General features: G+C 40.7%; 1 protein-coding gene across 2 annotated transcripts; it reads right to left on the bottom strand.

The window, feature by feature from the left end:
- Nucleotides 1–256: 256 nt before the first annotated feature.
- kcnj5 (potassium inwardly rectifying channel subfamily J member 5) lies at nt 257–27,816 on the bottom strand. 2 transcript variants are annotated; one of them, XM_034224727.1, is made up of 4 exons: nt 27,449–27,816; nt 16,898–16,980; nt 13,465–14,338; nt 257–6,764 (listed from the first exon to the last, which is right to left on the bottom strand). In XM_034224727.1, exons 2-4 carry the CDS (start codon nt 16,958–16,960, stop codon nt 6,379–6,381), a joined length of 1,323 nt encoding a protein of 440 aa, XP_034080618.1. In that variant the 5' UTR covers nt 16,961–16,980; nt 27,449–27,816; the 3' UTR covers nt 257–6,378. The 2 variants fall into 2 exon arrangements, with proteins under 2 accessions (XP_034080618.1, XP_034080619.1); XM_034224728.1 differs by lacking the exon at nt 27,449–27,816 and adding an exon at nt 21,443–21,573.

The raw sequence follows: 27,816 nt of genomic DNA, 5'->3' as shown, positions 1-27,816 counted from the left end.
TCAAACAGAGCCATGCTAGCTGTTTCCATTCTCCTAAGCTAGCCAGCTGATCAGCTTAATATTAACGGTAGAGACATAGAGACACATACATAACAATCAGTGTTTACTATCTTCTTCTATAACCCTTGGTGAGAAGGCAAATATAAATAATTTGCAAAATGTTGACCAAAGTTTCAGGGATTCAGTTTACGTCCTTGAGTATTTGTGATGGTTCTTTACATACGTGTGGACACAAAAGCAAGACTCAGAGGCAGGATGGTTGAAAGCAAGCAGTCTTTTACTTGGTAAGAAGATCAAGGCAGAGTTTGGCAACAGGTACTTAATCAAAGATTAACAAAGCAAGCAAGAAGCAGAAGAGCAGAACTGGAAACACGCTATGGTTAGGTATGAAGGCTAGAACGCTAAGCTACATTCCCATTGTACGCCTCAGTCTTCATTTTGGATTTAATGCTCTGATCTGGATTTTTAGTTTGGCTGGTAAGACTATTATTTTTAAATGTGGCCAATATCAGATTCCGGTATTAACTGCTCATGGTCTTGATCTGAGCTACATGCGTGGAGAATAACAAACATGTAACATAACACGCTGTCTAGAATTTAGTGTTTGTTTCATTATTTTCATTTATTCACTCTCACCTCTTTCTGCCTCCAGAAGAATAACATTAGCAGGCACATTTAATACAAAATTGTCACCCCAGTGTGTGAATGCATAATTGGGCCTGCTCCTTTTAATACTAGCTCTTTGGCAAGACGATGTATTTAACGGTGTTGTTGGCTCTGACGAATCGTGTCATGCACCCACTTCATCCTCGCTTTGTGGCTGTCAGATTGAGCTGGGAAAAGCTCATCCATATAAAGTGTCAGGGCAAGCATACTGTGGTTGGTGCTCATGGTATCTGTGATGTTCAGAGAAAAAGTCAGATCTGAGTCACATATATGCAAAACAAATCTGATTTGGCCACTTTTGCCTGCAGGCTGAATTTAGCCTGAAAACTTCACAGCAAGTTATTCAATCTGGCAAATTGCTGGAGTAAGAAGGCTGGTTTATATGCAGGGAAGCTAATCAGGCAATTGGGGACAGCTGATCTGGTGAGTTATTTAATCAGGTGGCAGGTAATAGCAAGAACACTCTGAGGGAACTACAGGGTCTGTGGAGAATGTCAGGTATCTGAAATGACAGGAGAGGTTAATGACCGGAAAATCAAGAAAACAAGCAGAAATGACAGAACAGAGGGCGGCGATGTGACAATATTCCTATGCTCTAAATGATGCCTGCCTTTGCTTCTCAGCAGAAGCTTAGCAAGCTTAATTCGAAGCCACAGACACTCTGTGGCCATAGAAATCTTCATCAAAGGCTGCCATCGTCCTAACACATCAAAGGACAGACCTCTGGCTGGGAAAAGGCAAAGGTTTCTCTTTCTGTGTTTGTGCATCTGTCTGCCTGCTGCCTTCAGAACTCTGGAAAGACATCCTTTATTACGCTTCTTTTATACAGAACCCAACAGACTTGCCAGTGCTGGTTTTCTCTTCTCATACTTCTAGCCAGGATCTGTGAAATGTGTTAGCAATGTGTGCTGAGGCTGTATGTTGTGCTGTATGGAAGCGTGTCATGTTTCTGCCCTGGGAAAAATCAGATCCTATGTTGTGTTTCACTCGGATTTCCGATATTTCTTAATACATTTTTTCCCCTGAATGAACCGCTCCAAACTGATTTTCACCATGAACAAACAGCAGACTGAAGAACGTCACCTTCTTGTGATTGGTTCACTTGCTCTGTGCGAAGCTGTATTACATAAGGTTGTGTATCCTGTTCACGGCTGGATCCTGGAGTCTTGTAACTTTTTTGCAGACTACATTCAAAATCCTCATGTTGGCGAGGGTCCATCCAAGAGAAGCTCAACATTTGTGACGGTATGCATTTGAAAGGAAGCACGTCACATAGTGTCATCAGTTTTGTTCCATACTCTAGTCCAGTTTATGCACCTCTAGCTGGTTCGTACGATGGCCGAGAAGTGCAAACATGTAAAACACTTTCATTAGGAGAAACGCGCAGCACTTTTAAATGTAAATATTAAAAAACTAATTTGCTAAAACACATGCAGATGAAGAAACATCTTCACCACTTTGAAAACACATGCGCAGGGTTTACTAAAAGTGCTGACTAAACGAAACACTGCAAGTACAAAGCTCAAAACACAACAGAAACCTCGGGACACTAAAAGTGATGCAAACGGCTGGGACCGTAAAGCGTGTGCACCTGTCGGCCACCGTAGGTTTGCCAAGAAAAAGAAGAAGGTAACTAAATTAATACTTTTTTTTTGAGAGAGGTTGTTTGACAATATCCGCCAAGGGAATCTGGCCGTTACCAACATTTAAGAAATACAACTGGCAATAAACTCCTGGAAAACAACTTACTAGAAGTCAGTGTGGATTGGGAAAAGCGCAAGCATGGAAGACCAGATCGACTGACCCTGAAGTGCAGTATAAATGAAACCACATCTGCTTGACAGCAGCTTTGCACGGACACGAAACACACATGAAGATGAGCGTGCAAAAGAGGTCTCAACCTAGTCACCAGAACATGTGCACAAGGAGTGTTATATTACAAGCTTCGAATAGAGAAGAGAAACAAATGACATGCATAAAGCCTCTTTTTTACCAGTGGGAACTCTAATAGGATGAAGACACGGGAACCATTACATTAGAGCATATTTGAATGCTTAATAAGACATAATTGCAGCAGGGAGTCAGAGTTGCCAAATAGTGGACAATGGGGTCAGGTAGGTTGCCTTTTCATCACATGGCAACCCATCGACAAATGTGGAAAATACTGTGAAAAATACTCCCTATTGCACTTCTGTATGTGTGTTCTATCTGTGTGGGAGTCGTTTGAGCAGAATAAGGGGAGTCCGAGGATGGAGCAAGTATACGGAAAGAGCTTGCACTATTGTGTTGCACCAGAGTCAAATTCCTCCCACTTGCTTTTTTTTCTTTCTTACTGTGTCTATAATTCTCTTTCTTGTGCAGGATGTTTTATTCGGACTACACAGTTGTTAATGGCCTATGTGCTTCCTTCTTCGTCACATGCATTCATTATTTAAAGGAGAAGGGAAGAATTAGCTTGCCATGATAAAAGAAAGAAGTATAGCTATACTGTTTTAGGGGGCCATTCATTAGCTTAAGCAATATTATCTGCCTTTGTTCGTATCCTTTCATAAGTTACTTATTGTTAAAAGGGCACATCTAACTTGGCAAAAGCTTAAATGAATAACTGTGCGTCTTGTTGTGTGTTTGTGGGTGTTATTGTGTGTTTCTTGGCTTGTGATTGTGATGCGTGATTATATCTTCCTTATCTCTTTATTTCTCACACACACCCATGCTCACCCACATGCACCTGCCTTGGGTACCTATTTCAATGCACAAATCAATGGCGCCTTATATTCATCATCGTACATTATTCAGATTTGAATCAGGGACTGTCAGCTGTCCCAAATGTAATAGCTCGGACAAGAATAGCCTTGACAGCACATTGCTGTGATTCAGTGATTTTCTATGACACACTAGCCATCAAATGAAACATCATGTCTCATTTTATGACTGCTTGTACCCTTGAAAAAATGCTATTACCATTGTGACTTCTGCCGTGTTTTCTCTGAAGCTGTGGCCTTCTTAATCAGTCTGCCGGCTGTTTTCTGTGATTGTGTCTTCCTGTGTGTGTATGCGTGTGTGCATGTGTCTGTGTAATTGTAGTCTCGCAACACACAACGCTGACTCAGGGATGCTGGTAGAAGTTCCTGAGGACTCCAGCATCCGCAATCATGTTAATCCATGAGAAACCATCGGTTATTTTTCCTTCACAGGCTTGGGCAACTATTGTTAGATTTCAGGGTTTAGCACAGGAAGGGTTTGGGTTGCTTCTGAAAGGCATTCACTGTATAATTTTATATAATTAATTCAAATTTAAGCAAGGAAAGGGGGCGTAAAAAGTTATTGATGTTATCCCTCATATCTGCTCCACTAGCATGCATGAAGCAGGTTTTGCCTCAAGCTTCAGTACAAGACAAGATTGTTCTGTGCTGATAATGAAAGGTCTTTTTTTATGATTTGATACACAACTAATCCAGTTTTTAGGTAGCTCATGTAAAAGACACAGTTCTATTTAAGAAATGGCCATTCATTTTGTCACACTACAGCTGATAGCAACGTCACACGTGGTAAATCAAGGTACTTTCTGATCCTCCAGTTGCAAAGCTAGGTGAACAAATTATTACACACTCTCATACATTTGCTCATGCATGAACACATTATCTAACAGGAACATGTTGTTCTTTCGGCCATATTATGTTTATTCCCATAAGAACACATAGACAACAGATGACATTCCAGCAATGAAAGATGATCTCTCGCTAATGACAAAAGTATAGTGTAGCAAATGGAATACATTATAAGATGCTGAACTGTCACAGTGAAAAATAAATACATTGATTAGACAAGCATCTATAAGAAGAAAAAGAAAACAATTTAATATTAAATTTGGGAGCGGGAGATTTTAAATCAGGAATTTTTCTTTCAACAAATGATAATTTATTATTAAAACATTATCTGATCATATATAATAGAAATCTCATAATTTTGCATGCCTAGAAAATACCCTGTATTTCTTACTGTATTAAACTTACTCAGCAATGGGACACATAGGGGTTGGTTCATGCATGCAAGCGATGTGTCCTTTTTAGAGAAATAAAAAAAAATATTGTAGGCTATGGCCTTTGCAAGAAAAGTGTTTGCCTTATCACAAGGGCAAAACTATATCAAGCAAGAGATGCAGGGGCGGTTGGTGGAACAGGGCCAAGTGCAGATTGAGCCAAGTGTGCGTGTGCGTGTGTGTGTGTGTGTGTGTGTGTGTGTGTGTGTGTGTGTGTGTGTGTGTGTGTGTGTGTGTGTGTGTGTGTGTGAGTATAAATACTTCAAATCATAAGGTGAGCACTAGAGATGAAGTTCAGAAGAAATAATTACAGAAAAGGCAAATATTGCAGCTGATGAGCCATATGCTAAACTCGTGAGATTAGAAAGAAAACCTGTTCCTATCTTCAGTAGACTCAACTTCCATGTAGCTGAAAAGCATCAAGGTTGGATATCTTTTAATATTTCAAACAAAAACAAAACAAACAAAAGCATACATCATGTATTTCATATTGCTTAAAGAGCATCTGAAATATTCATGTGTTTGTGGTGTGTAAAAATCCAGAACAATTGAAACAGCAGTAGAGCATCGATGTTTTTCATATAAATATTTAAATCTACATCTGAATGTCATTTTTAACTAGGGGCTGACATGCACCAGCCTAAAGCGGGGGCTAGGTAGGTGGACAGGTCAGTGTGAAGACACCTCATGGGAAATTGTGCTTTACATACCAAGAAAAGGGCTTGGAATTAATGTTTTAGTTGCTGCAGCTGGAAGTGATATTTAATCTTTAACCAGTCAAGATGTTTTGAAAGTCGGTCAGTAACATTACAGCTTTTACCAGCATTTGCCTAGATGTTATTGTTAATTTCAAACCCTTAAATGAGTATAAAATGAGGTACTAGCTGGTTTATTTTAGGTCCACGCTCCCAATATGTTATAAAGACAATCCGACACACTATGATTGGGGATTCATGACAGTACAACCACGAGGAAGGTGTGAAGAAAGAAAGAAAATGTGGATAGTGGTTGCCAGTGCACATTGCCTTTTATAGAACAATTTCCTATGTTTTCTTATGCAAATGCAACTAGGAGCCTCATACATTTCTTCCCTGGGTGAATTGGGTAACTGACACAGAATAATAACAACACTGACAGAGAAAGGAAATAATAATATTCCATATTTTAAAAAGTGTCAATAACAAGGTTCCATTGACACTCAGAAGCGGACTGTCAGACACATTAGCTGAGTTATGAGGCTGATGCTTTGTTCAAATGAAGCTGAATCAACACACTCTAAAATGAGAATAATCGAGTATCCATAAGAAGCCCATGGTACTCTGTCATGGCTACCAGTTTCAACTCAAGTTCACATTATACAACTTGAGCTGTTAGAGCAGTAAGTGGTCGTTACGATTATAAAAAGACAATCTGAGCCACCAACCTTTTAAGTGTAGATATAGATACTGCACGTATGTGTGTCTGTGTATGTACTTACGTGTCTACAAAACCAATCTACACTATAGATTGACACTCTAGTAGAGGAGTATTGCATGAGTCGGGGGCTGGATGTCTTGTATCTCCAAGCATTGCAAAGGAACAAGCTGGCCATTGACTAAATAAAGCATTATATTGTCCTGTCCTCTTGCCCAGTCTCTCTTGGATTTGTTCGCTGATGTGGCCGCCCTGTCACATCACTCAGGCAGTCCATCAGCAAGTGGCAGATCCTCCAAAGCAGCAGCTGAGCCATTAGTCTCTCCTCTGTCACCCCCTGAATCTCTCTCCTCTTTTTCCTCATCCGGGCTGAGTGGGTCCCCTTCGGACATGCTGTCCAGGGTGTCAAAAGTATGCATTTTGGGCTCAGGGCTGAGGAGCGTGAGCTGAGGCAATAGTGGCCCCTCCCGAAGCTTAGCAGCTAGCTCCTTAGCGCTGCAGGTGGGGGTGTTGGTCTCGTAGATTTCGTGGAAGTTGTTGTAGTCTACTTCGTAGAAGCCCTTCTCCAGGGAGAGCACCGGTGTGAAGCGGTAGCCCCAAAGTACCTCTGTGTCCAGGTAGGAACTTCGTGCCTGACATGTCATCCCTGTCACAAGTATGGATAGGTTTAGGTGTCCACATGCACACAAGGACACAATCAGAATGGACAAACAACCAAACAAACAAACACACACACACACAGATGAAAAAAGTTGGAAGGAGAAGCAGAAAGAGAGACAGCATCAGTAAAATATTAATGGTTATTCAGTCTCTGTAGACAGAAAATACTTATTATCTTGTAATGTTAATGATACTGTACATTTCTTGATATTGCCATGATTCACAAGGGTCTATTTGTAAAAATACCTTGGTTTGTACAGGTGGTACATTTGTTCAATTATTGCAGCAAAAGGTGAAACTTATAACATGAAATGTCCCAGTAAGCCTTTGTTAGCCAGAGCTGGCAACGTAAACGTAATGTAAAAGGTACACCTGAGCTACAGAAAGCTTGCCAAGCAACTTACTGTATGGCTTGTTGTACAAAAAAAAGACAAAACAATAACAGAGTTAGAACCAAACACGTAATTAATCAAACATGAATTAGCCCATTGTTACTACAGTATGAATCTTCCGATTAGTGGTAACCAGAGGCACTCTCATTAACATTCGCGGTAGGGCATAGGTTTTTGGGGGATTCAACATTGCCATATTAAGATGCAAATTGAATATTTGAAAAACATTTGTACACTGCCGTTCATGGCTTAAACAAATGCCTGCCTTAATTGTAAAAAAAGAAGAAGAAAGGTGATGAACAAACGGAGACAGCCTACATGTGCGACATGAAACTAGCATCTAGTCCACACTCACACTTATTAACTACTAAACGTTTAGCTTCCCAAATTAATTATTTTGAAGATTTTTACTTAAATACAAATCTGTTGAGTCACTATCTATCAACACATGAGGTAAGACCATTTTCAGTGAGCCTATTGCCCACTAATCCATAAAGACACTTTAAACTATTGCTTGGGTGCCGCCAACGTGAATGAAACGAGGATCTCTACGATTTTGTAACTTTCAGTAGTCTTACAATTGTAATTTCCCATTCTGCTTTGGCGAGACCACCCCTGTGTGTTGTTGGCTTTGGCTACACAGTTATGAAGGTAATCAGGAACTGTCATGCTTAAAAGGGGTGAGAAAGACAGGTTTTGGGTGGTGGATCACTTTAACTCTAAACATCTGACTCACCATAGGTAACTCACCCAGCTGCTTAATTACATAATGCTCTGTCTATTTCTAAATGCATTACATCACAAATAATTTCAAACTTTAATGGGCTCTAAAATAGATGTACTGTAAGTAAGAAGCCAAATTGATTTGGTGTCCTATGTCACGGTGAGAGGAGGGGCTTTTGCACCTTTTCTTCAGCTTTCCCCTGTGGAAATGAGTGGCCAAGTTTCCACATTTAACTTGTGAAATGGTCTTGTCTTCCTGGTCGAATGTACTTATTGTAAGTCGCTTTGGACAAAAGCGTCAGCTAAATGCAATGTAATAATGTAATGTAATATAAAATGTTTGTTATTTCTGTCACTGGATCATCAAAGACAATATAGCGTCTTTCTGTCACTATGAGATATATTTTCTATAGTGTTTATTAAGGATGTTGGCACATTGTTTGATGTCTTGGTTTTAACCCTTCTACTTTGTGAAGCTCTTTTAGTATAATGTCCTATTAGCATTCAAAAGCATGCATTTTTATCATGTTTATCAAGGTTTAATCCACATTCCAATAGTCCAAGTGCTATTGACTTCAGACTCCAAGATGTTGAATGAACAGGGTTACTGAAAGTCATCACATTCATGGCTTCAGTATGTTGCTAATGCACGGGAATAAGGTTGATTTGATGTTGAACCACATTTAGATAATTTCCTAAGGGATTAGATCATTCACTACAAAAGAAGTACAATCCCACATCTTCCAATATGAAACTCACAAATACGTTTTTCAGATACAGCTCTTAGGAATACTATTTCCGACTATCCATATTTGAAGACAATCTTTTCATTTTTCACTCCCAAAGGTTCCAACTATTGTAATGTAATGTGTCCCGCTTTCCTGTGCTGCCAGGCTCTTGGTGCCAGATCAGCGAATTACGTTTTTTCCTCCTGCATCTTTTCAAAAAAATACCTGATTTGGTGTTTTTAACATTCAATTGAAAAGAGTGTGCTGCAGGGTGCTTCAAGAATTGACGGTTGGAATACGAGCAGTAACCATTGTACTAAAATGAGTTACAGAATACTTGGGACTGTGTGTACTTGTGCCATTTTATTGCTTTCACTTTCTGAAAATGCAGTTTGTGAATGCACTTATGTCTGGAAGCTTTCATTCAGGTTTCAAATGTAAACACCAAACTGCTGTGTAGACAAAAAGCAGCTCCTGCCTTTTCTCCTGTAGTCTTTCAACTTCTGTCATTTGGAAATACAAGCTATCTAAACTCATTATGTTTAACTGTGGTTCTCCACTAGACCTGGAGAACAGAAACACATATTAGGCAGGCTGTAAGTTTGACAAATTGTTGCATTAAATCTGTACCTGTGCCCAGAACACTTCCACTCCAATGTTCCCATCTTCTAAACAACTACACAATTATATAATGTGAAAAGGAGCACGACTACCTGGAAAACACGGATTGAATGGTGGTATCCTGCACGCCATGTATAAACAAAGCTTCAGGCAACTAACCTGCGCGCAAAGCTAACATGAGGGCGGTGGAATTGATGCTCACGGAGATTTTTCTACACTTGTTTATTGCAATATGAATGTATGGTTGTCAGATCCCATGGCACATTTAGAAGTGCCTCAATGTCAGAACACCTGTAAGCCACCACACACATGGTACACACTGGGAAAAGCATGTACAAGCATCAGCATTAGGTTTTAAGAATAAAAAATGCACAAGTCAACTTTCTGTTACCAACACAACTTTCTCACAACACACATTCTGAGCTGTAATACGTGTGTTTATATGAAAGAATAAACATAAATAATGGCTGCTTTCCATGTAGGTGTGTCGGTATTGGGGTTGTGCTACTGTGCATGCTGGCTTACTGGTATATAAACATGGAAAAAGCCTGTCATTAATGTTATTTGTGACACTTTGCTTAACCAATGTTGACACATCATAATGTCAGGACGTCAATGCAGATGTTGACTGCTGCTGCTCCTCGTAGCACTTCAAAAGGGTTTACTGCATGGTCACACAAACATCCACCTATAGCATTTTACTGGGCTGGCAATGCCTATACGTCATAATATGAAACAGAACACAACCTAAGCTTAATAGTAAAGCTATTATATGTTATACTTGTATGGAAATGTGTTTAGCATTTTCTCCATGTTTTGGTTTCTTTCTCTTTACTAGTTGTAGTATGCCCTTTTGTAGCTTAAGGCTTCCTGTGTTGACTCAGCATAGAATACCTAAGCAGTAGCAACTCTAACTTGATTCATTCAGTTACCGGAAACCGAGTTTCTGCTGATGGATTGTCTCATGACAAGTTTGATTTGTGGAGACATGAAATCTGTTTATGAACTACAAGGACAGTCTGGGAGGACCGAGGACACACAATGACATTCAAGTTTGAATCTGTTTTCAGTATTCTGCTGAAAGTATGCTTTTATACTGTTAGCCAACTAACTTTTTAGAACAACCTTGGGCTACCAAAAGCAATTAGTTACCTCGGTGCTTGTAAATTATGTTCAGAGGCAGCTTTGATAACAGAGAAAATAGTCTGGTTGCTTCTTCTAACACTAAATACAAAAATGTCCATCTAATAAAGGCCTAATCACTTTTTAATTTTATAAATACAGGATCACTTCTCAAGGTAAAACTTCATTTTTTAATGATAACATTAACTGAGCCACGGGGCAGCAAACGGCACTTTTCATCCCATTATTTTCCAATTCTTGTAATGTCACTCTTATGAATGTTTTGAAAACAATAGGTAGAAGCGATAAATGGCAGATTTGAGGGATTAAGTGATACAGATAAATGTTTGGATGGATTAGTGATTACATTTTATACTAAAATATTTCCCCAAAAGCCACATTTTGTAACTTTTTGCACATTGTATCCCTTGAGCATTTTCTTTCTGTAGTAAATAAATACATTTATCCAAACGGACAATTACAAAGAAATACACCAATTTGTTTGTACCAGCACCCATTTTTTGCACAATTTGATGTATGTATCATTTATTCTATGCACTTTAGCCATGCAGTGTCTGATTCTTACTGAAATAAGTCTAACATAATGAGATAAAGGACATTTAAAGTGAACGTTTGCGAAAGATGTGCGTAAGTCTCACAATTCAGTAAGAGTTGGCAGCCCTGCAGACATTTTCAATTTATTTTCCGTACAAAGTTATACACACCGGTGAATATAAATTAGGGCTGAGAATGATATGCACATCTAACATTTTACGCACACTACCACAAATATGGCTCAGGTGGTTAGGTTGATTTATATCCAGTTTAATCAAATAGTTTACTATATATATTTAATTATGATTATATCTCAGTGGTTTTTATCCCTAAATGAGTACTTGAGAAAGAATATGCTATGTGTGATTTCCAGAGCCTCACTCACAATTTAGCTTAAACCATACTCTGGATGTCAACGGAGAAAATAAGCGGCTGGCTTTTAAAAAAATACATGAAACCTTTTCACCTCCCACTCATCTGTCAAATTCTTTGACAGCATCCCACTCGTGATGTGGTAAAATACATGTGTTTAATAGTCAGTTTGTATTCTAGGGTTTATAAAGCCTGAGCAATTCAGGAACATTATCAGATACTGATTTGAATCTAACTCAATTAGAGTTTTTTACTTTTTTTACTGGCTGGATATGAGCCATTAATATTTATTCTCCGTATAAAAAAATTAATTATATTTGTAGTGTATCTCTCCCTGGCATTGCTGCTGATTATTTTAAATCTTAATATGCTATCCTATTGGGTCAGGTCAAAATAACACATTAGCCGACAATAAGTTAAAACATGCATATCACTTTAAAAATAGCGGTGAGTGCGTATTCAGCCGAAAAATGTGAAGTTTAGTAACCTTAGGACCTTAAACATCAATTAAAAAGACATGGTAAATACTTATATAGGCTTCAAACCAGAAACATGTTTTTTTTTTCTCTTTTATCCTGACTTCGCATATAGTATATAATTATAAGTAAAAGCATGGCAAAACATTTTCAAATCAACCGTGATTGAGGAATGGTTTAGGCTAGACCTGTTACACATGCCTCATTATGATAATTATGGAAAGGGAGCATGAGATGTTCACGTGAGTCCTTTTCCTAGCGGTCAAGGACAGTGACGACATGCATGAGGTCATGGTCTACGCTGGTGACGCGAATGGCGTTTCAATGACTCAAGTATCCAGCAGCATGAGCATTAAACATGATGACTACTGGTGATTAGGAGGAAGAACAAATCTGTAATAAATAATACAAAATAAATGTTCAGATGCTTGCGAAGCCATGCCTGATTGCATTAGAGAGCTCTGTGGATTGTACGTGTCTTTTAAAAATCAACTGTGTGCACAAGACTAAACACACCTTAACAACCAGTGTGTCTCATTTACTGACTCAAAGGATGATGAACACCAATAAAGCAAATTACTAACATGTATAATGCATTGTATTTCAAATGAGAGGATTGTAATTAGTCTTTCAACAAAGGTCAGTAAACAATGAAGCTCAGGCATATAAACAATACTGCATTTAGCCAACATCCCGCTGTAAACACATCAGAACGGCCCATTAACAGCTAGCTGTGGTCCATTATGCTGTAGGGTTTCTGTATCAATATCATTATAATTAAGAATGACAATGGTTTGCAAACATGGCAAAACACTTGCTTCTATCAGAGATTGTGTGTTTTTGAAAATCCCATTGGATAAAACTTGAACATTATAATCTGCTTTTATCTCATTTTGATTGTTAATAGCTACCTCTCATGACGGTAAATGGGAGCTTTGTGGAACTTTACAGACACACCTGGCCATGTCTGCCTTCTAAATGCCTGGAACTATTTTTAGGACAGCCTTTTTACTCAAAACATACTGTATAGACCAACATTGTGGGTTGCTTCACTTCATACATTTAAAAATAAACAAGACATAACCTTGAAGTAGTAACAGTGGAAATTCAGGCTCTGCAGTGAGTACAAAGGCAAGGCATGTGTGGCGTGACAAGCTTTCAATAGTCCTAAAATAAACCTTAAAATGTGTGGACAAGATTATACAGACTGCAGATGAAGGAGTGAGGAAAAAACAATTGCCACCTCTGTCAAAATATGTGCCAACTGTTATGAAATGATTCAAATAATAAACTCCACATTAAATGTTACTTCAAAGTGGAATGCATTACGGTTTATGTCTCATTTTGAGAGTATTACCTGTAGTTAGTTTCCCTGTCTTTCCATCCATTACATTAGTAAAATCTTTTGCAATTTGCAGCACTTACAGGTACTCCCTCTTGCCCTCCCCCGCCTCTTTGAACAATCCACCCCTCCATGTGAGCCTCTTCTTTCTCTCTTTCCATCCATTGATCTATCTTACCATCCCTCCCACTCAGCTTACTTCCTGTATCAAACATGTCATCAATATCTGTCTCGCTCTATCCATTAACACATCCTCCATATGTCTTCCCATTCAACCTTACTCCCTCTCTACCCTTTCCCTGATCCATTCCCCATTGCCCCCATATGTCTTCCCTTTATCATCCCCCCATCATACCTGTGGCCTCCACCATGCCCTCAAGGATAACGACGATCTCAAACTCCTCCTTTTCCATTTGTGCCAGTGTCATCTCCCAGAAAGGGCTCTTCTCGTTGATCTCGTGAGAGATGATAAGAGGTGACACCAGGAACAGCCGGTCGTCTCCCGTGTCAAATCCGATGTTGATGTCAGTCTGGTTGAGCGGGATGAACTCCCCCTCCTTGGTCTGCTGCGAGCGGATCAGCTTCGCTCTGATCGATGCCTCCACGATGTGAGAGTTCCTCAGGTCCCCCACCCGAAACATCAGGCACATCTTATTGTCACGCACCGATATGACAGCTTTGTGCGAGAACATGAGGGTCTCAGCGCGGTTCTTTGGCTGTGATATCTTGACAAACATGCAGCCCACCATCATGGCATTAACAATAGAACCCAAGATGGCCTGCACCAAAAGCAGTATGATACCCTCAGGGCATTTTTCTGTGATTACACGATAACCATACCCAATGGTGGTCTCTGTTTCAATGGAGAAGAGGAAGGCTGAGACAAAACTGTTGAGGTTTTCCACACAGGGGATCCAGTCGTCCTCATCACCATGCACCAGATCCCCTCGAATAAGCGCTATCAGCCACCATAGAAAGCCAAAGAAAAGCCAGTTGACTATATAAACCAAGGTGAAAATGAAGAGACTAAGACGCCAGCGTAGGTCCACCAGTGTAGTGAACAAGTCACTAAGGTATCGGTAGGTCTCTTGCACATTTCCGTGATGAACGTTGCATTTTCCATCCTTCTGCACGTATCGCTGACGTGGCTTCCTAGCAGGGTCAGAAATCAAATGTGTTCTCTCTGTAGAGATCTGAGCATCCCGCATGTGTTTAGGGAGCTTCTTCACCTAGAAGAGAAACAGAAAGACAGGCAAGTGAGGGGAAGAAGGCAAGTGAAAGAAAGCATGCACGAAGAGACACAACAAAAGAGGGAGTGAAGGCCGCTGTAGCAATTTAAGGTTTTCTCCACATGGGTGTGCTTTACAGTACCCACTTTGATTTCTTTTCATTAATATTTTCTCTAAGGCTATATTGAGTTTGTGCTGGAGGATGTCAGTGTTAACCTATTTAATGAGATTTTCTTCCAGCCTTTGCAAAACCACACTTTTCCGTGCTGCTTGCAGGATGGCAAATAAAATTAAGAGCTGCTATAAAGTAACTGCGACATGAATACTCCTCAATGACATTGTAGGTGTCACTGTATGCAGCGGGAGAAAAGGAGAGTAAGGGTACAACAGGAACACAAGGACATCCAGGTCTTTGTCTATGTTGGCCCAGCTCCAGTGACGCGATCTGGCTCCACAGCTGTGCCCTGTCTCACTCCTCGTCCCCTGTGTTCCCTCCCCTCACACCCTATGGGACATTGGCAAGCCTGGATAGGAACAGATCCTCCATCCTTCCCCAACAGCCCCTTATGGCATCATCAAAAAGAGTGGCATATGCCTGGGCAATCACATTGAACTCAATCTAGAAATCTGCTTTCATGCACATACAGGCAGTATTCTGATGTTGTATGTTGATGGGTTTTGAAAATCAATGACTGCCACACAGCCCGACAATGTAGTCTTGCATCGCTTTTGCTTTCATTCTGATAAAAGCCTTTAACAGACAAATAAATATAGGGAGCAAAGTTTCAATGCACATTTTGAACAGACCGAGGACATGTTGGCAGCACACTGACACCTTCCAATCTGAGCTGATAATTGAAATGCTTTGTGTGGAGGCAAGAAACCAGCTCATGTGCCCTCTGAATCCCACACTTTTAAGACGACACCTGGGATTCATATCTCTCTAGAGTCATGCCCACATCACCAGAAAAAAGCTGTCTTATTGCTGTTACACTGACAGCTCTATCAGAACGATCACTGTCACAGTTCATCCTGGGAAGGACATAAAGCACTACGGTATCCTTGCAGTCCCTTCGATTGCAGAGCATGGATAATAAAACCTGTCCTACAGCTTTTTCAAGGATGTTTTTTTGGGAGATGTTAGGTGTTGTTTCACTGCTCTCCTGTCTACACGCACCACCAGTCAGGCCTAAGTGTGCAGTATTGAGTTGTCAGGTATTGATTTAAAGTGATCCCAGTTGGTGGAACATTTTGACAAAGAAGAATTGAAAGACAATGCCTATTGACCGGCATCGCAATTAGTCTCTGGATGACGATGCATTTACCAAATTTCAACCAGTGCACTTATTACCAACTGCGTTTAGGGATATTGGACCAAATATAGATTTAGAACCCAATCAGGCCACCATTTTTCATCAGTTAATGTACGTAATTACTGTTTTTTCAAATTGTTGTTATTCTCTACTTCACTGCTTTTAAATGAAAGACCACTTAAGGAGGCCCATTAATTTCTACACTTTAGGATGTGGCTAATTGTGTGATGGATGAAGCTGTCACCTGCACTGGCGACCAATCTTTGGCCTTTGTAGTCAATATGGTGTCTGGGGGGGATGGTCAATAAACAAATTCATTAGTTCATCCTGCATGGCAGAAGTAAGTGGTGGGTGTTGTCTGCCATTGAGCCTTTCTAGCTGCGCTTGGGTAGACAGCGTTAGTTGCAATCAGCTGGGGAATCAGGACAGATAACCAGTGCAACTCCACCATCTGTTAATGGGAGTGAGTGGGGTGTCTTTTCCTCCTATCCTCCAAGTAAACTGTGCTCTATATTTAGGTGAGCTAAAGAAACAGGTTTGGTAATACATTAAGAGGCTTGATCTTTTATCTGTTTGCTTACTTAAAGGTGGGGTAGGTAAGTTTGAGAAGATATACACTCGAGATACGCTTTTTGTTATATTCCATGGAATGCTCTTAACATCCTGATAGCAATGAATATCTTAAGTGCTTTGACAAAAAATCCATAACAAAAAGTCATCTGTGGAAGCCGTAGTACTGTAAAAAGCACGACCAATCATTTTAGCCGGCCCGGCTAAAATAACTGGATGGCCTACCTGCCTGTCAGCCTTCCATCTGTGCACAAACTTATCTCGTGCCCTCATTGGTCATGTGCGCGTTTGTGTGTGTTGGAGGAGGGGCTCTGTAAGGAAGTGGCAGATTTTTTCTGGTTGTGTATTTTCAAATTCTAGCGCACTCAAGCTGGTTTCTCCAAAATGACCTACCCCACCTTTAATCTTTAAAATAAGTACTGTATACTGGATATCTACTTTATGTTAAACAGCCTTTTTATCCTTCCTTTTGTCTATGGAAGCCAGTCTGTTTTCCTTACTTACACACATCCATCTGTCTCTACTGATAATTCCCATCTCTCTATATATTCTCCAATCCTTTTTTTCCTCTATGTGCTCACATCACTTCTCTCATCTCTCACACTCTCTCTACCCGCTGTGGTGAGACCGTTGGGATCAGTACAGTGTTTGACCATGTAGTGAGTGTGCATTATACCTGCGCAGGTGTTACTCCTATCTCCATGTTGTGGTCCATGAGGACTCGAGAACCTCCTGACATCCTCAGCTGAAGCTCAACACCTGTAAGACATGAACACGTACGATAGACAAATTATTTCGGGCTCTTAACAAAACCAGTCTGAAGACCTTGTGTTTATTTTGTTGGAATTTGCAGCAGCACAATAAGCCTAAATTATTTCATCAACAACATTACAATGAATCAATACACTAAATAAAAAAGGTCAAAGCCTGCCCTCAGAGCACTTAAAAACGCTGTATCCATTTGACCTTTCAGCCTTCCAACACTTAGCTATTGGATTATACCTCCTCTTTGAAAATCACATACATTATGTCTCACTAACATTTCATTTCATTTAATCGTTTATTTGAAGAGGGACAATGCACAACAATGTTGTGTTGATGAAGTGCAACCCTTTCAGGCATATTATTTTCTACCTGTCATTTAAATCGATTGACTTTTTCAATGTGTCAATATTTGCAAGCAAGTGTACTGTAATTAGAACGCAAAGGAGCCCATAGAAGAGCACTTTCAACTATTAGTATTGAAAAAGTCAATAAAGAAAGGTTTTACATTTTGTATTTGTTGTCATATTTTGTATTAATAGTCATGTAAAGTTATGTACAGTAAAGTTACAACAGGGGAAGTAGAAAGCTACTAATAATATTTTTGAAATAAAATAAATGGACAATTCCCAAGCCTCTGCTCAGTGAAAGATTTACATTTTGAGGAATTCAAACATTTACATTATTCTTTTGTATTTTGTATATAATATAAAATCCACACAATTTCCTTTCCAGAACCTATATCAGTTCAATTATAACTAGTACTTCGATACAGGATATTATCCATATTCTCGACATAGTGTGTTGTATTTCCATCCATTGATGTCATTAATTCAACAATTCAGACTTTTACTTTCAGTGACTTTTTTACTTTACTTTCAGTGAAACTGGTTCAATTCTCCCACAACAGTAATTGTGTCATGACTATAAAAAACAATAATTAATAAAAGACATAATTCAGCTTCTTATCAAGTTGATAATAAAACATTTAACAAAGCTAGCAGCGTTTTGGCTGGTCTGTTGGTCTTGCAGTTTCTCCAGACTGAAACATCAAGACAACTTTAACATGAACTGTCATAAACCTTTGTACAAGCATTCACGGCTTTGAGAGGATGACCCCTTCTGACTTCTATGATCCATCTCACGTTTACTCTGGATTGATTCATCATTAGGGTGACATTTGTGGCACGGACTGAAATATACTGCAAAGGTCCTTCAAGGTCCCCTGATGATTATTTGTAAGAACCTTGATCCCTTGATATTTCATCTTGTTCCATTAACAGCTAAACAATTATGTTTGTCCAACACGTGTAATGCCCATTAAATAACAAAACCATCAGCCTCATCTGTACTTTGTGTTTAGTGCTACTCTAGTTAAAACCCTAATTGTTACCAACAAAGACGGTGAACATGGTAAACATTGTACCTGCTAAACATCAACATGCTAGTTTTGCCATTGTGAGGATGCTAGCTTGCTAATGTTAGTGGTTAAGTCAAAGCATAATTGTTCTTAAGCGTAGCCTCACAGCTATTAGTTCTGTAGACTGATCATTTGACAATGTATAACTTGTTTTTTTGTCACAACTAAAGAATGATTTATATATTTTCATAGTTACAGTTTATAATCAAATGAAAAATATGTAAAAAAACATTAAAAAAGCCAGTAAAGCTATTTCCATTTGGCACAACTGTTTATAAAGTGTAGTCAACAGCACACTAATGATAAGCCATAAGAGAGACAATCCATTTGGTGAGTATATGTTACATTACATGTCATTTGTTGTTAGACGCTTTTATCCAAAGCGACTTACATACATTCAGTACTGTGGACAATCCCCACAGGAGAAATGTCTTGCCCATGGACACAACGACATGCTGACTGCAGTGGGACTCGAACTTGCTACCCCCTGATTTGAAGTCTAGCACACTATTGACTGAGCCACAGCCGTCATATGTGCTGTTTTATTATTATTATTTGTGAAGAACTTTGTAACCCTGGTATGAATGGTGCTATATTAACAAAGTAATCTTTAGCATTATGTTTATTATTATAGTATCACCAGTGCAGCACTTTACTGCTTGAAGATGTGAGAGAGGATTAGCTGTTAACACCTCATGGGAGATGAGCCATTGTCCACTGTTCGCTAGTTTGCCTGTACAATAAGGCAGGCTCAGCTGCAGTGTTTTTAATAGAGTCATTTTCCCAAAGAGCAGGCTCGTCATTGCCAGCATCGCCAGTTGTGCCATAAATGACTAATGAAAAGATGTGCCCACACGCGATGCGTACACAAACACAACTCTACTGTTTATACAAACACACTGCTCACATGCTGCTCCACCATAACCACACCAATCTTCAGATCAGAGGCAATGATGCTTTAAGTAGACAGAGAAATAAACACTGTGACAGAAAGTCCAGTCGCTCCTTCTTTACATTTAGACTAATATAAAATGAGTGTACATATTATCTTTGTGGTTGTTTTTAGCTCCACTGGAGCGACTAGGTGATGTGCTGACAATCTACTCTTTGTGTGATGTGATTTACAAAAAGAGTTTTTCTCTGCTTCTGAGTTGTATGGCAAAACAGGTATTTTTAAACATCTGTTATTTCAGGTCCAGCGTGACAGGAGAAGTAGAAATGCAACACTTTTAATGTCTCCTGGATGATGTGGGATTTAATAACAGCCACTGCAATGAGTGGGTGGGGGGTGTGAGTATGTTGGAGGGGAACTCAGATAAAGCCCTAATTTTAGCAGCAATCGTACAACACCTTTGGAGCTCCACAAGAGGCAATTAAGTTATAGAGCCCCTGGGTGTCATTTGAAAATCAACAACTTTTAATTTACTAAAAGAACAAGGTATACAAAGGACCTTGTAAGCAACCAAGCAAAGGAACATAGGTAAATGACTTTTCTTGCCTGTTCCTGACCTTAACATCATTTGACATTTCTTTGTCATCTGTCTTTGATGTTACTCTGTTTGCACGCTGACAAGTCGAGCTGGGAAATGCAAAAGCGAGCATGAAGAAAGTGAGAGGATCACGTCACAAATCAGATCCACACAGGAATGTAGTGTTGACATTGATGGCCCAAAGCAAAGGGCAGAGTGACGTGACAGGCATCTGAGTAGGGAAATTACGGACAGACGGACAGCAGAGGCGCGGGGACACAAAGCCTCTGAAAAACCTCACTGAATACATTAAAAGGGTTTGTGAGGTCTTGCTTTCTGACTCATTTTAGGTTCTCTCATGAATTAAACATGACTCCCTGGAGATTTGTGAACTCCAGACCTGCATGTATTTTCAGCGAGGCTGTGATTGCGGTGTCTGTTCGCAGCAGCGTTTTCAGCAAGCCCAAATGAGAGGTGTTCGAACATGGATACCAGCCGGGTTGTTTTATCTTAGCGCTTTAAGAGGGTAACAAGCATTTATCTTGTTACTGGGAGAGTGACAGGATGCTTCGGCTGAATTGTGTTTGTGTCCTGATAACAAGAGCACTCATCTGTTTTGCTTGAAGCTAAAGGGGTACGAGTAAACCATTGAACTTACTTCCTAAGGGATATCTACGGGACATGTATTCTGCTCATGTGCTGACGCTATGCGCTAATAATCTGCACCGAGCACAGCGAATTGTAGCTCTTTTCCGTCTAAACAGTAGCAAGCTCTATAATTTTACCCCAGGGCCTGTACTGAATAGCACTCGCTTCATTATTCAATTTTCAACATTTCAGAACTTGTGTTTTCAGCTTTGTGTGCAGTTCTCTGAGGTAACAACTGGCTTTGAGCTGAGCGAAGGGAAGGTTTTTATCAATATGAATCACTGCCCAAATGAAACCCCTGCAACAGATTAACTACCTGAATTATACTTCTCACTTGATTAACATAATTGTAAACAGTTTCATTCTCTGAATTACTTTTCTGTTACCATTATACGGGAGGCAATCCATTTGCTTTTCTAATCTGCAGAGGAACACTGTTTCCTGTTTGAAATGTGCACAGACGTGCTTGTTTTGCAAATGCTGCTGCGTATTGAAATTATTAACTTTTCAGGAATACAAAAAAAAGTCAATAATTTTGTATATATGTATATATGGTAGAAAACCCTTTTACTACCAGGATCTGACCTGAATATATTGCTTATGTTTTTTTTACAGTTCATCTTATGGGTTATTAACCTGCCACTGGGCATGACAGGGTTTACGAATGGCAGCCGAGTGTTGCAAACTCAGCAGTATCCCCTATTTTAAAATACAAATATGACTATTGGTGAGCACTCATCCATAGATTGTTGAGGTCAGCGTCTGCAGTTTTCTGTCAGTTCATCAAATACAGTGCTGCAATGAGAAATACTGAGAAAAATAGGCAAATAGAAAGAACGGGAGGGGGAGAAAAAGAGGGAGAAAGGGTTGGAGCAGAGCTCAGCCTTTAGGAGTATTGATACAGCAACTGCACAGTATTTACCAAATCACTGCATCCGATCCGATCTACACCGGCATACTCGTCCAGGCTTATCTGCTGCCTCTGTTCCTTGGCCATGGAAACACTGGAAATGTCCTTTATTTCCAAACCTCCTTCATCCCTCCCCTTGAGTGAAAGCAAAGAGTCATGGTTGCAAGTCCTGTCATGGTAATGTCTCGGGCTAAGATTGGCCCATGCAATAACATGGCCTCATCCCTATCTGTGCTCACTTATGACACTTTGAGGTCAGGCGGGTCAAATGACTAAAAACGTCCCCTGCTAGTTTGGCTCCAGGCCTTGCAAAGACACACACGCATACGCAAACAACCACACACACACAAACTTCATAACATCCCTCCCTCCCTTTTCCCATTATGCCCGATAGTGAGCTGAGTGTATCCAGTTGTGTCCTTCTCATGGATGACCTTCTCTGGAGTGACACTGCTGCACCGAGACGTTCGACTCACACTGGAGAAACAATTTCCCTAATGACATGTCTAACTCTCTTCCTCTCTCTCTCTCTCACACACACACACACACACACACACACACACACACACACACACACACACACACACACACACACACACACACACACACACACACACACACACACACACACACACACACACACACACACACACACACACACACACACACACACACACACACATCTCCCTCACTCCATCTCCTGTCTTACAGTACATTTTGCTCAACCCCCTTCAAAAATAAATGACAGTTGTTGAAGACAAGAATAGCTTTTCCGTTGCTTCAGATCTGATTCCATTAAGATGAGTATTACAAAAACAAAAAACAAGTGATGGCCAATATTTCACATTGCTGCTGAGTGGAACTTGGATGGGATTAAAACCCAACACCTACCAGAGCCAAATGACACCCTCTTCAACCAGGCACGCCTGGAGATGTAGTGGAAAGAGACAGGGGGTTAGAGACGTGAGGTGTGTGATGTTGGGTGGCTGGGCATGCTCCCTAACACCTTGATACGTCTTCTTATCAGGCGTTTCTGTCAGGCTCTTGATGGGATTCATTGCGTTTGATCAGAGATTTCCTATGCCATTGCTCCGTCTTAGAAACTGATGATTACTGAGCAAAATAAACATTTAGAATGACATTTTTATATCAAAATAAATCTGATAATTATTTTTCAATCCGAACCACTTCTCTGCATCGAACATGATGCTACTATTCTACATATGGTTCATTAATCCTAGGCCTCACCTTACTGTAGAGGACAGGGGAGCAGGGGAAGATGACAGAGTGGGAGGCAATGAGCCGGTTGGGGCGGGGCTGCAGAACAAGACAATGCATGGTGAATGCTGGAGGAGCCAAAGGTCAAATGGTCTTAATTTGTATTCCTGACATGCTTCACTGTGTCCCCCTGCATGTCCCTTTGAGGAGCCTCCTTCTCTATAGTCATCACATAACCAAGTCACAATGATATTAGATCACGACCCTATAGCTGCGTGTTAAAAATCCTTACACCAGCTTATATGGCTATATAAGTACATTTTTTTGGGTCTTTTTTACAAGGTGTGCAATAGTCCCAAGCTTAAACATCCCATGCCAGCAGTGGATCATGGTGAGAATAAATATACATTTGAAGGAAGTTGGTACATTTAATCGTTAAAAGAAGCGTGTCAAATACAAAAAACTCCATGCTGTCACTTTACAGACCCTGTTTACCATACGGTATTTCCCTCCTCTGCCCGTGTTAATGAGCTGCAAATTCATGGAGATGTGTTTCCCCTGGGTGACGAATGCTTACGCTTCATAGATGCTTATGTAAACCATGCAAAAAAAAAAGAAAGAAGAATCCCTCCAGATGTAGTGGAAACCTGAAAGTGTTTGCTTCTTACATCTTAATGATACCCCAGTCATAAGCAATGTGAATGTTTTTTAAATCCTCAACATTAATTGTATGCATAATAAATGTACTTTATTTCCATTGCATGTGATGCTAAAAATCCCTTTGAATGCGGTTGTGTGCCGAGAGGCGTGTGGCGCAGTGGATAGAGCCCTGGTGTTGGGATCAGGGGGTCACAGGTTCAAACTGCAGTCAGCATGTCGTTGTGTCCCTGGGCAAGACACTTCACCCCAAATTGCTCCTGTGGGGATTGTTCACAGTATTGAGTATGTAAGTCGCTTTGGATAAAAGCGTCTAACAAGTAACATGTAATGTAATGTATTTGCATTTAGCTGAGCTGGCGGCGCTATGTGCCTTAGGCCCTAGCCACACAGTGACGAAACGGGTCGTATCCGCTACAGTTCTCTATCTTATAGACTGTTCGGCCACACGAGGCCGACAGGGAAACGCGGATACCGATAACGATAACGATAATGATAACGATAACGGGCCCCAAGGTGGGTAGATCTGCGGACGCAACGCTCTGGGGGGCCAAACGGCTCCCTGATTACGCCCTATACGATAATTTCCTGATAACGAAAATACTGACGGGCTGTCAGGAGAGGGGGAGGAAAAGAGAGGCTCCGTCGTTATTAATTTGTTTTAAAGCTCAATAAATAACAAAGAAGACCTTTGACCGGCACTTTTCTAATTTTGTCCGGAAGATTTAAACTCTAAGGACATGTTGACCGGCAGAAAACAATTCTAACGGCAACTCTGCTGCACGGTCCCCTCGTCCCTTGGAAGAGGCGGAGAGGTGGGTGTTTTTCATCTGCTGGTGGACTACCGGAGAGATTTACAGCAGGACCACACGCTTGCCTCGGGGAGGGAGAAAAAGAGAAAGAGCCAGAGCCCTGGCCCCTGCCTCTCTCCCCACCTCTGCTGCTAAATCCACCGCGGAGAATAAACAGAAGGGCAACCATGGCAACCATGCTCGGGAAGTCTTCTTCGCTGCTTTTGGTGTATTTTGTGGTGGAATTACAGCGCCACTTACCGGCATATGTACTACAGCGTCTCCAGCGGGTCGAGCGGTCTCGTGTGGAAGGACACGTTTCTGGTGCCTATTGCGTGTTGACGGAAGACTTTTTTGATATCGAATTTGGTTCGTTTTCGTTTCCGTGTGTCTAGAGCCTTAATATTAATAAATCATATTCATTGGCATTCATTATACTGGCCAATTAAAGAGACTGTAGTATTTTTGTCTTTAAATAATTTAACAAACGAAACAATTTCCACATCAGCTAGCATTTAACATATATGATACTTACAGTGCATACATGAATGCATGGATCCTGTCCCTCAATAAACTCAAGTGGTTTGAACTGGCCTGACCTGAATGTTTATCAGTTAGACTCAGGACATCACTGCATCTCTGCCATGCATAACAAAAGGGGTTCTCATAAATAGGAGGAGGGATCCTCCTTTATCAAAATATTATACAGGCTGGTTTAGCCCTAACTGGCTAAGCCTGCAGCAAGAGACACTGTAAAACTTCCAATTCATCGCAAATAACTCGCTTCTTACAGATAAGAACACACGCAAGATGTTTCAGAGCAAACGTTGAAGTTGTATACTGAAAAGCTTTTTCCAAACTGTCAAAATGCAATCTTTATCATGTATTTTCTTCAAAGTATCTCAGGTTCCGCGATAGTTTCCTCAATGATATTCCTTCCCCTCAAAAGTATTGTTGCAGATGAGCACACTGATAGCCGCTAAAAGCAAGGTGACCTGAAAACAAGCAGCCATTTTCTTTTTTTACTTTTTCTGATGTTTTTACAGAAGACATCAAATCCCCCAGAGCCAGCGAGCTGTATTCTGCCCTTATCTCTTATCTAAATGTTGGACTATTAAGGTGTGTGAATCTGGTGCACTTTCATGTCCATTTGTGTTGGTATAGGAGATAATCTCCCATCTGTTTGCCAAACAGAAGGTGAAGATTTGTTTGTTCAGCATGTAGAATGGAGCACCTCCATGTACACTGTATCAAACATACGTGTTAGGAGAAATGCATTCATTGTAAAGCCATTGCCTGATTAGAGTGTGGGACAAACCATACATCTGGTACACAAGCAGGCAGGTGACTTTGTAAAATACAGTAGACACGGCTACTTAAATATACATCAGTAACAGATTTATGAGGGCATAAGCTGATTGAATCCTTGAGGGTTGATGAGATTGAGTGGGACATTGAATGCTGCTATTCTGTTTTATCCAAATACCAAGAGATGTATTGTATTCATACACAGATCACAAACTGTAGGGCTTATGAATTATACACAATGTTTTTTCAAAGAAGGACGCTTAGGCACTAGAACTGAAGGAGAGTATGTACATATATGTAGAGCTGCATAAATTAGGCATCTTCATGTAGGTCTATTGGCTTTACGCAAAATACTCTATTTTATTGCAACACTCTCACATACACATTTTCCAGGGTATAAAATACAAAAAAAATAACTTCACGCCTGGATAAGCCCTTGACATGAATGCGCCGCTGCGGTATTAGAAAGTGTTGATCTGCTTGAAGAACATAGCTTTGCCTACATCCCATAGAGGGACTCAGTCCTGACTAAATAAACAGATCCAATTAATTATTCACAGTGTCTTCTCTTCTGAGAGTCTCCTAAGATCCTGCGGAGTTTTGCACGTGCCTTTTGACCTCTTTTGTCCACTTGTTAGTGAGATCGCAACATAGATTATAACCGAACAGGAGGGCATCAAGGTACACATGGCTCAAATGCAACCACAAAGATAGTGCTGTTATTAAAGCCAAAAGGCCATCCATCAAAAACCATGATATCTAAACAGTATGTACTTCCCCCGACACTCTGTAATTAGCCATTCACCGTTCAACCAGCAGTGAGCAGGGTCCTTTACAGTTATAAAAGTAGCCTGAACAAGTGTTGGAAGGTTATACTGCAAAGCCTGCAATGAAAAATACCCTGTCAGACTAGGAATTCTAGAATGTACCATATGCAAAAATATGGTTATTGATGAGAGAGGATATGGCTTGTTATTCCTCCACGTTGTGCCAGAGAACAGATATTAAAAAATAATGATTGAGTCTTTTCGCTGCCATGACGCTGTTCACATTCCCTAATGAGGCATTAATGGGAAGGACAGCAGCATTGGGGAACCTGCACTGGATTCATGTGGCTGCTAAGGCCACTGCATTGTCATCAAAGTTGTACAACAACAACTGTGGAGATGTGCACTGAACATGCGGAGAAGACTGTAGTGTACATCCTACGTTAAAGCAAGAAGCCCTAATCCTCAGCGCAGAGAGATGTGTTAAGGGAATCAATATACATGATTTTCTCTCATTGCTTTTGATGTACCCTACAATATTAATGAAAACCCTGCAAACAGCCATCACTACTTTGTGAATGCCCTTTATCTCCTGCTTGTATTGATGCTATAGAAACATGTAAGAGGTGCAACATGCTGTGCTGCGTTGTACAGCACCCCCTCCTCCACACACTTACAGTAACACACATCTACTGTAGATGTAGAGTCAGGGTTTGCTCCCGCTGATGCTACTGCGCTTGTGTCGCACGAGTATGCATGCCCAGTGTTGACAGGCTCAGAGAAACCCATTGTTGATTTGATTACCCTGCCTCCGCCATGGGGGCAAGAGGATGCATGACGATGATCTATGGATCTCTGCAGTGACAACTGACAAAAAGGAGGCGAGATGTGGTGATACAGGTTGCAGCTGATGGAGGAGGGTAATCCAGCCATCACCACTTTCCTTTCCCTGCTCTCGTTCTCCTGAAGTGTCTTGCGTTGTATCTAATCTTCTCTGTCCTCGTCTCCCTGGCTCTAGTTTTTGATCTTCCTTCAAGTATAATGTACACTTTTGTATATGCCACTCCAGATGGGATTTTTGGATGTGTAATGAAACACATAATGCAATCACAGCATGCGATATCCACAGACAAATTGAGAGGAGGCAGCTTGGACGTGGAGCCACAGTTGTACCATGCATAAGCAGCTTTAAAAACCTCCCATTTCCTTCTTTTGCCATCCTCTCTCTGTCTCTCATCTTCCTCTGCTTTTGTCCATCAGCGGTGCATGAAGCTTACCTTCAGGTCTCCGCAGGAGTTGCTGGCAGGCTCCCTTCGAGGCATTTCACAGCTGCTGTTCTCTCCAGGACTGCGCACTCCTTTCCTGGCTTTGTTCAATCAACAACAGCTCTCCTGCCTCACTCCTGCCACCCTGCTCCTTCTGCTCTTCACTGCTCTCGATCTACTCCTGTGTGAGAGGGGGGTCTGCCTTTGCATGTGTGTATGCGTGTGTACGCATCTGAGGGAAAGAGGGAGAGAGAGAGAGGAGAGAGGGAGAAAGAGAGGCAGAGTGGGTGAGAGAAGAAATGGAAAGGATGTTAATGTGCGTGTGTTCTCTTGAATGCTCCTCTCTTCTCATTCTCCACACAGAGATTGGACCTCCTGTC

Source organism: Gymnodraco acuticeps, unplaced genomic scaffold, assembly GCF_902827175.1.
Source record: "Gymnodraco acuticeps unplaced genomic scaffold, fGymAcu1.1, whole genome shotgun sequence".
Classification (NCBI taxonomy): Eukaryota; Metazoa; Chordata; class Actinopteri; order Perciformes; family Bathydraconidae; genus Gymnodraco; species Gymnodraco acuticeps.
The sequence above is the reverse complement of the archived record's forward strand: the minus strand, read 5'-3'. Positions and strand labels throughout refer to the sequence as shown.